General features: G+C 39.6%; 1 protein-coding gene across 2 annotated transcripts in view; it reads right to left on the bottom strand.

Annotated features, from left to right (window-relative positions):
• RELN (reelin) overlaps positions 1-16,169 on the bottom strand; it is a 279,445-nt gene that overhangs the window by 110,380 nt on the left and 152,896 nt on the right. For both annotated transcript variants that reach the window (XM_051805023.1, XM_051805024.1), the window contains exons 10-11: positions 15,116-15,356; positions 2,743-2,888 (exon numbers count right to left, since the gene is read on the bottom strand). In XM_051805023.1, the coding sequence (XP_051660983.1) occupies positions 2,743-2,888; positions 15,116-15,356 (387 nt within the window). The remainder of the gene's footprint in view (positions 1-2,742; positions 2,889-15,115; positions 15,357-16,169) is intronic.

Here is a 16,169-nt window from a genome sequence, read left to right on the forward strand (position 1 = left end):
ATCACTGAAAAGCTTTATGATATAAATAGAAATATTTTAATGGAAGCACAGTTTAATCTAACCCTAATTCTGTGGCACAGTTTTTTTAAAGGTAATGTGCAATATAATCGAAACACAATTTTTAAAATGGGTCTCCTGGATTGAAGGCAAATACAGAATTAAGCAGTTGTGCCTACTTTAACTTACACAACAAAATCTCACAATGCTCCATTGATCTTTTGTATGCTCTATTTAGCTCAATTAAAGCACTCTCTGTAGTGACCCACAGAACAACTTGGGGTCATGAATGATGCAGATCATGGATGTTTCCAGGGATCCTCTCCTTTTAGGCAGCATCAGAAATGAAAACCACAGAATTCTACCTCTTTAAAAAAAGGTGGCATTTTAGTAGAAATATATCAACACACTGTCAGTAAGGACAAATAGAGAAGGATCCTGGGTCATGGCCTGATTTAACACTTACATTTGTATTAATTTATCCATCACATGACTCTTGAATTTTTTCTCTACAGAACAGGTGATAGAAAAATATATGCAGCTAAACTAGACCAACGGGATGTGGAGGTCCAAAGCAGCAATACACCTGCTGGAGACAAAGGCAGCCTGATGTGGGGATGTGTCTACTTTTAGGACGAGGCTCTAATTTACGCAATTAAAAAGAAGCAGAATGGCAGTGGAAATATGTGTGGTACTTACAACAGCAACCCCTATCCATGTAGCCTCCTGCTTTAGGTGGTACATGCCAAAAATACCAATCACTGCTTATTAAAAACAGTGATAAGCTCCTCTGCCCTCACCTCCAGGAGCATTTGGTGCAGAGTAAAGTGGTGGTGACCCCTATACCTGAGCTTCCATTTGCTCTCCCTTATAAGGGATGCTTTTGCCTTTCCTTTGAGAGCTGACATGACAAAACAGAGCCTGAGGACTTCCTGCAAGCTCTGTCTCAGGTATACAGTGCTGACTGTTTGGATATAGCTCAAATAGCATTCAAAACTATTTCTCTAAGAAGGGAGAAATATTTCTCTGAGAAGGGAGAAATTCTTTAAGAAGGGATTTGCATATTTGCTGTTATACACAGGTCCCAAAGCAAACCCCAGAGAAATGTTGAAAAGAGGGACGGTGGAGGTGCCAGTTTTATACAATGGGGATGTAGTCCATAGCATCACCCGAGTTCTGTGTTTATTCATGGTTGCATGCAATTTAAATCTCCATTCTTATAGAACAGTTGAAAGATGGAAGTTACTAATACAGAATAAAATTTGAAAAGAAAAAAAAGAAAAAGTTGTGAGGCTTTGGGCTGGCAGGCTTGGGGGCAGATCAGGGCCTGGTTGCTGGGACACAGGATAAGAGAGTTGAATGCATATGCTGGCTGTGCCCTTCCTCACTCCTGGCTAGGGAGCAGTGGCACCTGGATTGGATCTAGGCGTTGTATGATAGGGAAAGTGTAATATTCGTAATTCAGAAGAAATTGTGTATTTGCTAACCAAGGCTGCAAGTGGCCAAGCTTAGCTTAACCCAACACCTGGTCCAGCAGAGACAAGATCCACAGACAGGGCAAATGTCCATGGGCAACACTTACACCCTGTTTTTTTTCAAGATGGAAAAGAACTGAGAACACATCTCAAAGATATCACACATGATCACCTAACACACAACACACACGTGCTTATTTTCTTCCCTTTGTCTGAAGCAGCACCTGCTGCCATGGGCTGATTATTAGAACAGAGGTCACAGCGAATATTTTTTCTGTAAGCCCCAAATAAACCACGTGTCCACAGGACACATTAGCATGTATTTCTTAAAAGATGCTCTCTACCTTCAGCACAGCACAGGCAGCACTTGAATCGGCTGCTAATGATCTGAAGTACTTTGTAGGTTAAAACCAACATTCAGTGGAGACCCATAAATTAACAGTGTACATTTCTCATTGCCCTGGGATTACAGCAACTAATGATTTTTTAATTTTTTTTTTAATTTTTTTTTTTTTTTTAAATAGAAAGGAGTCAAGACCTCATTGCTGGTTATTTTCTTTTTGTCAGAGTTTATACGCTAAGGTATGTAAAATGATACTGCTTTATCAGGACACACATCTTTTAAAAGCTCAATCATATTTTGGTAAGAGTAGTAATTTTGTTGTCCTAGATAGCTTTGTTACTTTCAGTGGCCTTGAAGCAGTCCCTGGATATGGCTTTACAGGGACCCTTTGAATCACAATGTATATATTCAAAAGAAAAATAGTAAATTATCAGCCAAATTCTCAGTTTTTGCCGAGCAGGCATGGTCATGCTCTTGGTACTGCTAGATGAGAACAGACTGCTGCTTCATCTGTCCTGCCTTCACCTCCTCCTCCAGCACCCACAGGTTTCTGCACAAGCAGGAGCTCTCTCATGGCAAGGCAAGGCTCACAGCAGTGATACAGAGGGCATGAAGTCGTCAAGGAATTTGATTTCACATGGATATGAGTTTGTTAACAATACTCAAGTGTGAATGAAAAAAAACCAGATCAACATCAGGTGCTTGTTTAGAATGGCTACATAATTTGTAAGCATGACTTTTTTCATTAAACATTTCAGTGACAGGATGGTCTGAGGACAGACTGTTCCTTCTGGGCTTTCTGGACTCTTTTCCTTCCTAAAGTTCACAGTATTGCTATTTATCCTATTCTCTGTTCATACAGTTTCCTCATCCCTGGAGTGATGCTGCACATCTGTGTAGAGCCCTGCACAGGTGGGGAACACTCACCCTTTAGGCTGGCTCTCAAACTCTTCTGTCCACTGCTCCTGGGCATCCTCCATGGAGAGGTCCACATCTCGGGTTGTGGCAAAATTGAACTCGCTACCTTCTGTCCCATGGAAGTAGATGGAGTTCCCATCTGACTGGCAGCTGTGCTGTGGGCAGAAGGAGCACATGGAAGGTGACGTGACATTGGGTTTGTAAGGTGACCTGTTCAGAGTGAGCTGTAGGTTATTGATGCCTGAAACTAAATAAAAAATGGGCAGTCATCTTTTATCTTTCCTGTACAGCCCCAACAACGATTGTGTTCTGATCTCATACCTGCTTCCCTACAAACCCACTACAGACCATGGCAAAACTGTACTTGCATTGAAAAGTCACACCCCACATCTCTGGGTGTTTATTTCTGTTTTAAAGTATTGCCGCTATGTCTGGCCCACAAACAACTGTATGTACAAATAGCTTCACTAGTATATCAAATATTGCTATGGGGATTTTGTAGGTATAAGATTTTTGTGCTATGAGACATGTCAGATCCCCACGCCCTAATTTTTGCTAGAGAGGTATTTGCGTTAAAAATTGCTATGCATTGCCATACAGTAAACTTTGGGCCTGAAGTGTGCAAGTGAAAAGGCTATATTTGTTATATTTAATTCAAATAACAAAACAAATAGCTCTAGAGGCAACTAGATCTTGTGATACAGCAATCCCAGGGGTCCTGAGACTGCTCCCAAACCCAATGTGTCTGCTTTTCCAATTTCATTTCTGCACATACTACTTCAGCAGCATAAAATGAAGCCATGTGTCTCCCCCAAGATGCCCTGACTGCCAGGACTCTCCAGGAGTATTGGCCTGGAAGGAGCTGCCTGTAAGAAAAGCATGAGGGTTACAGTACAGATTTTCTTCTTTTCCCCATCCTAATTTTGTCTTCTTGTGTGACTGATAAAATGATAATGGCCTGCCAAACCTGTGGGGCTGAAACAGGTACTGGAAGCTTCTAAAGGAGATCTACCTGGCCTTAATGCAAATTGACATCCTCAGATTCTTAAAAATGGAAGCTGAAATAAGAAAATACTAATTAGAAGAATTCTGCATTCTTACCATATTTCAACATCTGAAAAAGAGATACAATAATGCCAAATTGCATTGACCTTTTCAGTATCGTCTGTGCAGTGCCCTCTTGTCTCTGAACCCCTTGGTAATGCGCCGAGGGAAAATATGACAATCACCTCTTCTGCACTTAAAAAGGTCATGGTAGTGTCACATAAGGGAATAATTAGATTTTTAACAAAGAGAGAGGTGGGGCGAGAAAAGAAAACTGCCCAGTGCACCATTATCTATGGGATTTCATAAACAAAGTACAAAATAACACATTTTGTCATATTCTATAACCCTTCATTTATCAATGCAAGAAAGAGACATAATTGAAATTCTTTTATTGATGATTTTCAAGTATGGATGCCAATAACTTAGCAATTAATTTATATTGAGGAATGTATTTTGTGACTACATTTCTAGAGGTGTCTACACATTTTAAAAAAAATCTGAGTACTTGAAGTCTGATTTTTGTATAGAGACTTTCTGGTCTATACTTGAATGACAACAGCTCTATGTTTAGTAATGCAGAACTAAATATCACTTAAAGATATAACACACTGTAAAAATGTAAAGACTGTTTCAACTGCTAAAATAAAGAAATTGCTGTTAAAGTGTTTTTCTTCTAAAGAAAGGCCAAAGCAATAGAAAGAAGTGTTGATAATTTCTCACAGAAATTAAATAGATTTTGTCACAAGTCTCCTTGCTCTACTAATGCAGCATATACACAGTACATCACATATGCCACTGAAAAGGCAGAAAAATTTACATATCGAGTATATTATAACTAGCAGAAATTAATGACATAGTTTTATATCTTTTCTTTGAAAAACAGCAGTTGTACTATGCAGTTATTTATAACTGACTGAGAAATTGCTTTTGTTTACTGATTTTACCCTTCACGCTCACAGGTATTGCTAACAGCAGAATTTTAAGAGTAATTTGTTTATTGTCCTTCTTGCTTTTCAAAATTTTCCTCATTTTCTGAACAGAAATGAGGTATGCTTTATCTGTCAATCAATCTGTCACAAAAGTCCTATTATTTGCAGGCTGTCAAATAAATACACTAAAAATTAATATTCAGGCTAAAACTTAATTCAAATTTATACATAACTCTTCATCTCAGGAAACAAATAGACAAATAGACTACTGACATAGTTATTACAATTGCATCAAGCTTTGAAAAATCCTTTACAAGTCTTACTTATTTCTCAGTTGCTAAGTTATATGTAAGTATGTATTTGATAGTGGATATGTAATTATTAAAAAAAAATTTATTAATTTAAACACAAATCAGATACAACCCCGTTATCATTTAATATTTGTATGTCCTTCTGCTGTCTAGCAGAATACTTACTGAAGTACATCTGATGAAGTTTTCATTTAGGTTGTCAAAATAAATAAACGGCCAGTTTGGCAAAGGGGTGAGTAAGTAATTATTTATACAGTGGTGTATGATCAACCTTTTAAGAAAGCTCAAAATCATCATTTATTTAATTAGTTTTATAAAGCTATGTTTAGGCTTTTATACATCGCTACATAGTACCTATGAATATGTATTTTATGCATATTTTATGTGTTAATGAATTGCACAACGTATGGCTCAAATCACAATCTGCTCATGTTAGCTTTGACTCTCATATGAAACAGCTACACAGAAGAAAAGTTCAGAGTGGGGTTTAATTCCCTCTGTTATTCTAAACACCCATGAAACCAGTAATAGAAGCTCATGACCTTTGAAGTTAATGACCTTTACAGAAACTAAGAAAAATGTTCAAAGCAAAGGTATGGCTTTTAAATAAGTTCTGAGGGCGGGCCATAATTTTCTTGTATGGTTTTGACCCATTTGGGACCCTGGACACATTCCCATGGGAGGAGCAGATATGAATAAGCTCTATGAGCCATGCTGTCCCAGCAAGGGTCAGGGCACCTCTGCTCATGATCTTATTCTCTACCACCTGCCATATTTCCCTCACCTGTATAACCATCACTCTCAGTTCACTCTTAGCTTCCATATTTCCTTTTAACTTTCCAAGTAGTCACTATCTGTCTCTGCTTTTACTGCTTCTTTTTCATCTGAAGGGCTGCTGAGGGGAGAAAAACCTCAAAGAGCTCTCAGTCAAATTTTCCAGGAGATGGTCCCTTGCCCCCAAGGACATTGTCAATCTGGTTCAACATCCAGGAGGCCACTGATTGTGTTGGATTACGTGGTGGTTTTGTTACAGGGCTTGAACAGATTAAACATGGAAGTGAAAGCATCAAACTTGTTGTCGCTTTAGATTCAACCCAAGATTTGAACTCAAGTCTTTAGAAACAAAGAACTAAAGTACAATTTACATACTGTGTTGCCTCTTTCCCAAATTAAAGGCCTTGCCTCTGCAGTAGTGGTCTGCATATTTCCAGTATTTAAGGACTGAATTTTAAAAGTATTTATTTTGTCATTTTAAAGTGATAAAAAATATGGAATGGACATGTAATGTGTTTGAAACTAACTGGATTAAGTTCTCCCTAAAGTGGAGATACTGCAGACTGTGTAGATGCAGAGTTCTCTTTTATGAATGCCAGATTAAATTTGTTCTCCATTTTATATTTTATTTACATTTAAATGATTTATAAGATAAGAACAAATTAACTTCTGTGCAAATTTTGTAACTAGAAAGGCCAAATGACAGCAACTTGTAGGATGTTTCTCCTTGTTACCATGGAAGCATCAGCTGTAGGTCCACAATTAAAGCAGCATTCAATTTTTTCTAAAGAGGATTAGAAGCATGTGGAACATTTAGTGTGTTGTGCAAATTACAACACTGAAAAGTTAACTAGTTTGTAAAGAAAAATTAATTTAGAAAATAAATTCTTTGACAAATCTGATAAACTTCATTTAACAAAGTTTTCTCCCAAATTGCCTACTAATAGAACATAGGACACTTGCAGGCACTTGAATGCAGCCACTTCATAAAAGTAGCTGTTTCCCATTGTTTGCAACTGGAATGGGACTATCAGGCTGCCATAAGTAAACTATTGTATTCCTAAATAAACAACCCCTGCCCATTGCCAAATGGAAAGAAGCCAAGTCCTGTTCAGAGATCATGGTGATCCCAAGTGAAAAAAAGAACCAAATTCCAACAAATAGATTAATTTAATCTGGCACTGCCAATACTATTATGCACTAGCTGTAATTGTTAAGCTATTGCTCTGCAAGAATAGGGCAAAATGAAAATTGGCTGGATGTATTCCCAAATCTCAACATTCTTGGATTTGGTTTCAATCTAATCTTCACTCTGAATTTGCTGTGTTTCTGAAGTCTGCCTACTGGATAGTTATGGTATTGCTGTTTTTTCCCCATTTTCAAGGCCCTGCATGGTTTATCCACACCTGCCTCCACCATCTCCCATATGCACCACCTCATGGCTCACTTTTCCTTGACTGCCAATGCTTGTCACTGTGTCTGCTGGTGAGACAACCAGGCTTGCATGCACTTGCCCATTCTGCCCACCAGGCTTGTCAAATTCCCCATATGATGTCTTTCAGACACTTCCTTGGTGCTCTCTTTAACAAGCCCTATCATTTGTCACACTGAAGAATGCACTGCTGACCAGGATCAGCACTCTCCTCTCTTGCAATATTTCCTGTTACTCCCACACCTCCCCATGCCCAGCTTATCTCCTGTTTTATAAATTCATGGCAATTTCCTGGCACACAGGCTATCTTTTGGTTTGCACCTTAAGAGGCAACAATGGTACATTCCTTACTCAGGGCTCTTTGATGCCATAGTGTTACCACTATTACAAAAATATATTTTCCTGCTAAAATTGCTGTTATCTATAAATATTTCTAGTTTATAAGTACAGTTCTTAGCCAAACTGCCTGTGAGACCCATCAAGTCTTATTAATTCAGGTGAGCTTTCTATTGTACATTATGAGGATATCAGCTAATAATTTGAAGATACAGAATATGGGAGAGAGAGCAATGCATGGTTTCAAAATCAAGCTTTCTCCCAGAGTCTGTCATGCACTTTATCCTGCTCTATACTCCTTATATTTTACATCTTCTACCTACAGCTTTCATCCTCGTTTTTGGGTAGGTGCTTTTAGGAAGGCCTCTTGATCATCTGAGATGCAGAAGGGTTTAAATTAGGGATGTTGAAAACTGTAGGTCAGCCAAAAGCAGGGCACACAGATTTGGCAAAGCAGGCACTTTCCAACTGGACCTCCTTTAGGGTTTCGTAAGTAAATACTGACCAACTTTCTGTAGCATCTAAATGGCTTAAGGGCCCCAGGTAAGATCCAGGGTCCTACACCATGCAGCATGTGTGAACAATCTCCATATTTTTAAAGATTTCCAGTTCCCCCTGAAATGTGAAGTAGCACAAGCATCAACCTATGTCACAGTTGCAGCCAAGGACACAGCCCTGAAAATTTTTAGAAAGTCAAAAGACAAATATTGGGAATGTAAACAGAAGCACTGAAGTTCATCCAAACCAGCTTCTGTCCCAGTTGTTCAAGTCAAACTTGTGAATCAATACATACCTCTTGGCTTTACAGTATGGGATTTCTTTACTTGGAGAGTAGAACAGAGGGCAACTAAATGATATAACTGTGCCATTCGGCAAAGCATCAACAGGAAACACTAGTGTGAAATTCCTCAGTGTAACAGATTTTTGGCTGAGGTGTTGCATATCATCTTCCTGAGGTTCATTCCCACACTTCCACAAAAATGTTGTTCACCTCTATGCCTTTAAAGTATCCACAGTCATCTTCACCATCATTTAATTAGGTTTTTATCAGTGACGACCACTGATGCTCCTCTTCATATTATCTCCCCTGGGCCTAATGGCCCCGATGATTCTTTCAGACAGCTGTAGCCTCACGATTTAATTTTTGGCGACATTTCTTGCATTGGAATGAATGTGTTGGGCATTTGGGCAGTGCCAGCTTGCAAAGGGCTGACGGCAGATGGAAAGAAATCTGCCCAGTATGCCTTCACCTCTACACGAGCAGAGGGCCATCAATTTCCCCCATTAAGGAGTTGTCACGCAGCCCACCCAGCTGGAGGAGCATCTCTGGTAGCCAGGCTGGCTGGCGTATGCTATTCAAATACAAAATGCACTTTAAAAAGAAACGAAAATATCGTTTGTCGGCAAATTGAAAATGCATGGCTTTGACCGCAGCCAATTTTTTAATGACTGTAATATTTTAAGTGATTATTTTTGCCACTTCAGATTGCTCCTTAGAGAGGAGAGGTTTTTTAATTAAAATCTAGGCAATGCAAACAGATGAGATATGAGAAGCAGAGAAAAAAAGAAAAAAGATGAAGAAAATTAATTGAAGCAGCATTGTCAACGGAGCTATAAATTAGATATTGTGTCTTTCTGGGAATGAGTCATGCAGGTTTTAAAAAATTTTAAACTTTGACATGATAGGAGGTACAAGGATAGATTAAGTCTTGATAAAAATCACACTCTGTATGCAACGTCTCAGCCAGCAAAGACAGAATGACAGAATTTAAGGACAATTTCAAATTCTAAATTCTGTGGATTTGGCTGTAAATGCTTCTGGCCTGACATCCCTTCTTTAATCAAAGGAAAAACCACAATGTGATTAGAATACCTTCCCATGAGATAAACAGAGCTTTAATCTTTCCCACGTGCTACTTTTTTACATCATTTAACGTACAGAACTAAAACTTTGGCTGCACAAGCAGGCCAGCTGCACAGGGGGTTATAGTGCTCTTTCCCTTTCCAAAACAACGGGATGAAACTTGTCCTGTGACGTAGCAACAAACATTCATAAAGTGTGTTTTCACTTATCATTTCCAAGTAGAGACTGTTATTCAAAGGCTGAGGCTCAAAACACTTTGCTTGTTTGTGAGGGATTTGTATGATTCGTATGGGGTTCTTAATTTTCTAGGACATTTCATGATGTTTGTACAACATTGGTCATTCTGGTGATGACCGGTTTCCTTAATGAGTCATTTAACTGGCATGAACTGAACTATTCCTCTATGTTATTGGGAACTATTGATGTTTGTAGCACTCTGCCACGAGCATCATGTGTTCTTCTGAAAGCAATGCTGTGCATGTATACCACTGTAAAACTAGAGTGAGAAAGAATCAAGCAAAGTTGTTTCTACTCCTTGGCATCAAATGGGTCAATTCATGTTGTTTTCATTAATGTGCATCTCACAGTGACCTGCAAAGACCAAATTCCTTCCTTCTAGGAGGCAGGAAAGACCCCTGGTGCTTTGACGCCAGCTCAGAGCTAGTGCTGGCTCCCTGCCATCGCTCCCAACACTTCCGAGCCACAGGAACTGGCATGGAGGAAGGTGCAGGTTCAGTGTTGCTGCCTGACAGCAACTCTCAGCGATTCACAGCACCACAGTCAACCACCTGTCAGTTCTAATGAACCCCTAAGCATTGTATCTAAGTATTATTAATTTAATTAAAAGTGTGATTATTAGCAAAAAAAAAGGCAAAAACAAAAAAGCAAGAGCAACTCCATGCTAGATCCAGCCCTACGGATATACAAATGCCCCCTCATGGGCACAGCTCAGAGTGGCCACACTCTCACTAAAGGGAGCCAGTCGACAGGTTCTGTGCACCCTGCAATGCTTTCTTCACCTTTCCTTCTCTCTCACACTCCTCCTTCCACCCACAGAGAAGCAGGAATGGCTCTCAGATAAGGTGCAGCAGGAAGCCTGCTTGTCTCTTCCCAGGAAGATGTGGTGGATAAGGGCTCCTGTGATGCAAAGCAGCTGGTTAGAAGGCTGGGTTTGGCCCACAGACCAAATACTGCCTTGTTATATCTTTTTCAAAAAACAAAGAAATTTTGTAGGAAGCATCTATATCTTTGTAATTTTGACCAATATAAGGTCATAGCAATTTCAATCTGCCATTTTCACAGTGGCATACATAGAGCATTACCTCTCCTCCTTCAAACATATTTGATCTGATTCAGAAAATGGAACCTGAAGGCTTTTTTAAACAAGAATTTAAAAGCAAAAAAAAAAAAAAGAGAAAAAAATCTTGTTAATTTCAGCACAAACAAACCCAAGAGAGATATATATGGAATATCAGGATGTTTGTTTTGAAAAAAGACTCTCCAAAGCCATTCCTATTAATTAACAGAGTATTCAGACATTTGGAAATCTACTCTAGAACTAGAGAGGGTCGAATAGCTTAATCAGCCTTTTGCTTTGCCAAGCTCCCAGGCCTCTGTGTATGTCTTCTCTGCTCAGTAACACACAAAACAACACAGGATCAGGAAGGACTTGCAGATCTAGGATGTGCACAGCCCTGCTCTGCTCAGGGCGTGGTAAAAGGTCAGTGTTTTACAGACGCATATTCAGCATATTTTTCTGAGTGTGAGTGCTCAGTTCTCCCACTCTCTTCCTGTGCAACTTTCTGTTCTGCTACACTGGCATGCATATCTGGGAAATTAAAACAAGCCGAATGGTGGTGACCAGTTACTTAAAGGGCTTAGTGAATCAGGATATTGGGATTTGAAGAGTTTCAGGATTTTTTGGTCATGTACACAGTAGTGAATAGTGCTCATCAGTTGCCATTCTCTGGTCTTGAACCCAACTTGCTCAGTGAGGCTGGCACACACCTTCCCCTCCTGCCCCATCCCATGCTATGCCAGGCTGTGCACACACAGCTCAGCAGCACCAACAACTGCTGGTGTGGTCCCCAAACCCTGCAGACTGAACCGACCCAGCTGACCAGCTGGATGGCAACTTTCAGCCACCAAGTGAAGAGCAGCTGTAACTACTGAGAGACAACAATTCGGTAACTTGGCTCTTCTCAAAAATGAGAAGCGCCACTGGACTAACACATCATGATCAATACATTGATGCTCCAGTGTCTGTCATGATCCATACTGCTTTTTCCCAGAAGTGGAAAAATTTCAGAGACAGGTGGTTTGGTCTCCATGCTATTATTATGTAATCAAAGCACTGCAGAGACATAAGGTTGTGAGGTTGTTTCCCTTCTCAGCCTCAGTTTTTGAGCTTACACATCCAATTTTGGCCCAGGGCAATCAGAGAAAACAAAAAAACCTTTGTACTTCAAATGTTGTACCTCAAAACACAGCAATTACAGGTCAAATACATAAGAAATATGAAGTGTCCACTGAAGGAAGAGATCACTTTTCTGTTCTATAGGAGTAGAGATCCAAGAAGTATTACTGAAGGAAGATCTTATCTTTCCCCCCAGTTAGCTATGAAGTCTTGAGGTTCCCAGACCTTTAACAGCTCTCACAGCACAGCACCATCTCATGCATTTCAGCAATCTCAACCACCAGTGCAACATTCGTGTCCACGCTCATGCTCAGAGCTGTCACTGGATATATTGAAACAAGGTCAGGAATTTATCCTGTTCAACACCCTTCTACACAGTCCAACACAGATAAATACGTTCCAGTGGATTCAATTAATCTCCTAAGGGTTGCTTGGCCTTGCTAGCAGCATCTCTCTTGCCTTTTGCTGCCTTCTTTGGAACCAAACCACACAAATTCAGTGGCTTATCTCTCAGCTTGCATCCTATTTCAATAGCCAGGTCCAGCTGCGTCTGCAACCAGCCATGTGCTTTCAAAGCAGTAGCAACCACTCCTGAGAGCAGCAAGAGACCTAAGGAAATTCTTGGTCCAAGATCAAGCAGACTGGGAGAGGAGGAGAAACTGCTTCCCAAGCTGGGCTCAGGCAAGTTCCCACAGGGTTTATTGAGAACACTGTATCCAAACCCACCAAACTGGAGTGAACACACTGCTGTATAATTACCATTAATACTGGCACTGTCCACTCCAGTGACTGAGTTGACCACAGAACCTAAACCAGGACCCAGAGAGTAGTTTTTATGGTAGTACTTTCATTCATTTCAGTTGCCTTTTAAATTTGCTAATCTGAGCAGTTTTACCAGTAGAACTCCTGGATTTGTAACGTTTACTACTTATTTTAGTAGAGTTCAAGTACTACCAAAGTAAGCTTTCGACAGAAAAAACCCCAATTTCTTTGCAACTTGGTAATCATCCAGTAAGAGCATGTACAAGGCATAACAAGCAATTTTAAAAGACATTTTATTTCTTTTTGTTTTTCTTAATATTTCACCAGGACTATTTAGCAAATTCTTGATGTCTGGGAAGAAAAAGGACTTGTAGGAAAAAGGGAATAAAATTATCTGTGATGCAAGCTATCCCTGTAACACCGTTAGGGTTTCTCAAACATTATTCTGTGGGCCAATGCCTTTGACTATGATAGAGAAATCTCCTAAAACTTTCCCCTATGCCATTTTTGATGTCACTAGCACAATCTATAAAGATTCTTACTTTTCTATTTATACAAAATATTGTGTTTGTGATGAACTGAGGTTAGGGAAATGGTAAGTGTTTAAAGAAAATATTACAAGTTTTGTAAATTTTTATATAATGTTCTAAGCATGAAAAGAAAAAAAAAAGTCAGAAAATTGTTCTTGATCCTAGAATGCTACGACAGGGTTTATGCTGATCTGATGTAAATCTTGACCCAGTTTATAGTTTTAGTTTTGACGTAACATGAAATTCACACTGCAAAATCTGTTCAAATTATATTTGGCAAGATTGTTCCTGAAAATCTGAGGAAGACTGGAGCCAGAACCTTAAAAATGTAATTTGAGTAAAAGAGTGCTCTGGTGATAATCTAGATACACTGCAGGGTCCCATGAAGAATAAAAGCCCTGTATCATGTATAGCTTTAATCCAGTGTGGCTATGCTGCAGTCTTCCGCACATCCTTAACCTGGTGTAAGTGGCTACACTTAGATGTCAGCTGGGAACAGGTATTTGCACATTTCACTTGTACTTAAAACAGAAGATGACCTTGGAGAAATTGCAGGTTCCTGAATCCTCACCTGTGGCACATATAAGGCTTGAGCTTAAATGGGATTTCTAGAAATACTCAGTGATTCCTGGGTTTAGGTCCCTTATCTGTCATGTAACCATAGTTGCGTATTGACACAAACTGGCTGAATTTAACTAAACAAACCCCAAAATAATCACCAACATCACACACAAAAAAAAAATCATCATCATCATCAACAACAACAAAAGAGGTTTATTTGCTGAAGTTTAGATGCTATTTGCAGGTGTTTCAGAAGGAGCATGCAGTATTTAGGCTTGGCTATCTGAGGAGAAGTGATGGTGCCTATGGTACATTGATCCTTGCTTTGGTTTCACACCTTCACATGTATGGGCTGGATTTTAAAATCCAGAGATAAGACTGACAAAACAACAAGTGTGAACTGATCACATAGTATTCATTAAATATGCAGGACATTATTTGACTCTAAAATCTCAGGTAAAAACTTTGTCAATGTAGTTTAAATGGTCTTGCTTAAGTAAACAAAAGAGAAATACACAGGTACTATGAGTAGTAGATTAGTGGGAATATTTATTTCTAAAACTATTAGTGTGAGGTCCTTCATATCAGGTTCTGTGGGAAAAGGATGAGGCCAAAACCAACCTCTTACTGCCCTAGTATTCAACATCTGTTTCCCGTGCAATTGCCAAAACCATTACCAGCATCATAAATGAACCCTGACATAAATCTGCTTTTTTTGTGAATGAAAAATAGGGTGAAACCAGAGAGTCATCTGCTGTTCAACTTCTGGCTGCTTGGAAACACAGAAAGCAAGAATCCAGCTGCTTTCCAAATACTGAACAACTCTGCACGTTAAAGAACTCTGTGCACAGAGATCTTGCTGGGCTCCTTAGAGTTTTTGCCAAGGCATAATGGTCTGGCTGGATTTCATACACCAAAACAGGATCATGCCAAAAAAGAGAATATTAAGGAGCAGCCGCTACTTGAATGTATGCTGCAATGAAAATGGGACATTCACAGACAGAAAAATTGGGAAACCATATTTTTTGTGTTGGTTTGTGGTAAAGTGAGTAGCTGTAGCTCAATAACACCAAGTGAAACAAGCAGGTAGTTTTCAAAATATCCAACAGAAAGATTTGAATTTGTTTCAAAAATATTGCACTGTTTTGCTAAAAGGAAGCTGTTTCACATTTTCTGTTACATGATCTTTGACATGACAGAATAAACTGCCATTTGGTCTTGGTCATGGCAGAAAAGTCTAAATGTTTTAGAAAGCCCCAGTGGGACAGGGGAAAGGTAAAAACAAAGTTAAAGTGAGCCCAATTCTAGAAGCAGATGGAGTGATCTGAACAGCCTTGTGTTCACAGTTTGTTTAGATGTTACTGTTTTCTTCTACATACAAGAGTAATAATAACATTAAGCCCTGGAAATTCAGACTAACCTTAACTGTGGCCCCAGGAAAGAAAAGCCAGTTGCCAGTATCCACAGGGTCCAGATTATCTTCTAACACAACTTTTCTGTGAGCAGCATTTATGATCAGGATGTTGTCCAATGCCCAACAGGCTTCATACACATCACCAGCATGAACATAATCCTGTTTCCACTGAAAATGGATGTTCTCCCCTTTAGCATCTTCAGGAAGGTACAAGATGTGGATGATTGTGCTGATGTTGGAAGGGGCACTGAAAAATCAACGATATGAATTTAGACAAATTTTAAGCCATAGCCAGGAAAACTGTTCCCTCAAATAACACATTTACTAGGTGTGACACAGCTGTGCTGATGACTCTTGTATGCTGTTTTGTGGAGATCAGAAAATATCTGCCTTGAGGCAGAGTCCTACTGTGCCAGGCAGTGCACATCCAGCCCTAACAGGCAGCTCTGATTCAAAGAATAAAGCAATAAACAACAGATCATTGCAGATGTTTCAAGAGCAGCAAGGTAGAGCAGGACCATGTCCATGCTCAGTGCTGGTCACAGCTCTGAGGTGACTGGGCAGACTCCGAGGTGACTGACTCAGAAGGACTGAGGTTCGAGCTGAGCTCTGGGTGAACATCTTTACATTGCTAGGGGCAATGAAAGGACTGAGTTCTGTGTGTAAGGAAGAAACGGTGAGAATTATTATTTTTGGTTTATTAATCACCCAGTCAAGGAATTAGCTACATTCAAACTTCAGGATGCAAGGAGTTACAAAATTGGTGTTTCAAGATGTCAGCTACTCAACCTTGCTTTTGTCTCGGTAGTGATGCTTTCAAGGGTGAATAGTTAGTTAGAGACAAACTAGAGCTTTTATGGAAAAAGGGCACCAATATATTGGTTTTAGAGAAGAAAATAGGAACTTCTCTTTTGAAAGCAAAGCAAAATGCTGAAAAGCAACTGCATTTGTCCCATATTCACACCCAGAATCTGCCCCCACAAATCACCCTGCACTTGCTAAATGTTATGTCTGTCACCCTCCACTGCAATGCTGCTCTGAGACATTGTCACTTCTCCCT

The sequence above is a fragment of the Manacus candei genome, unplaced genomic scaffold, assembly GCF_025592945.1.
Source record: "Manacus candei isolate 608988 ecotype Guabito, Panama unplaced genomic scaffold, ASM2559294v1 h1tg000063l, whole genome shotgun sequence".
NCBI classification, from domain to species: domain Eukaryota; kingdom Metazoa; phylum Chordata; class Aves; order Passeriformes; family Pipridae; genus Manacus; species Manacus candei.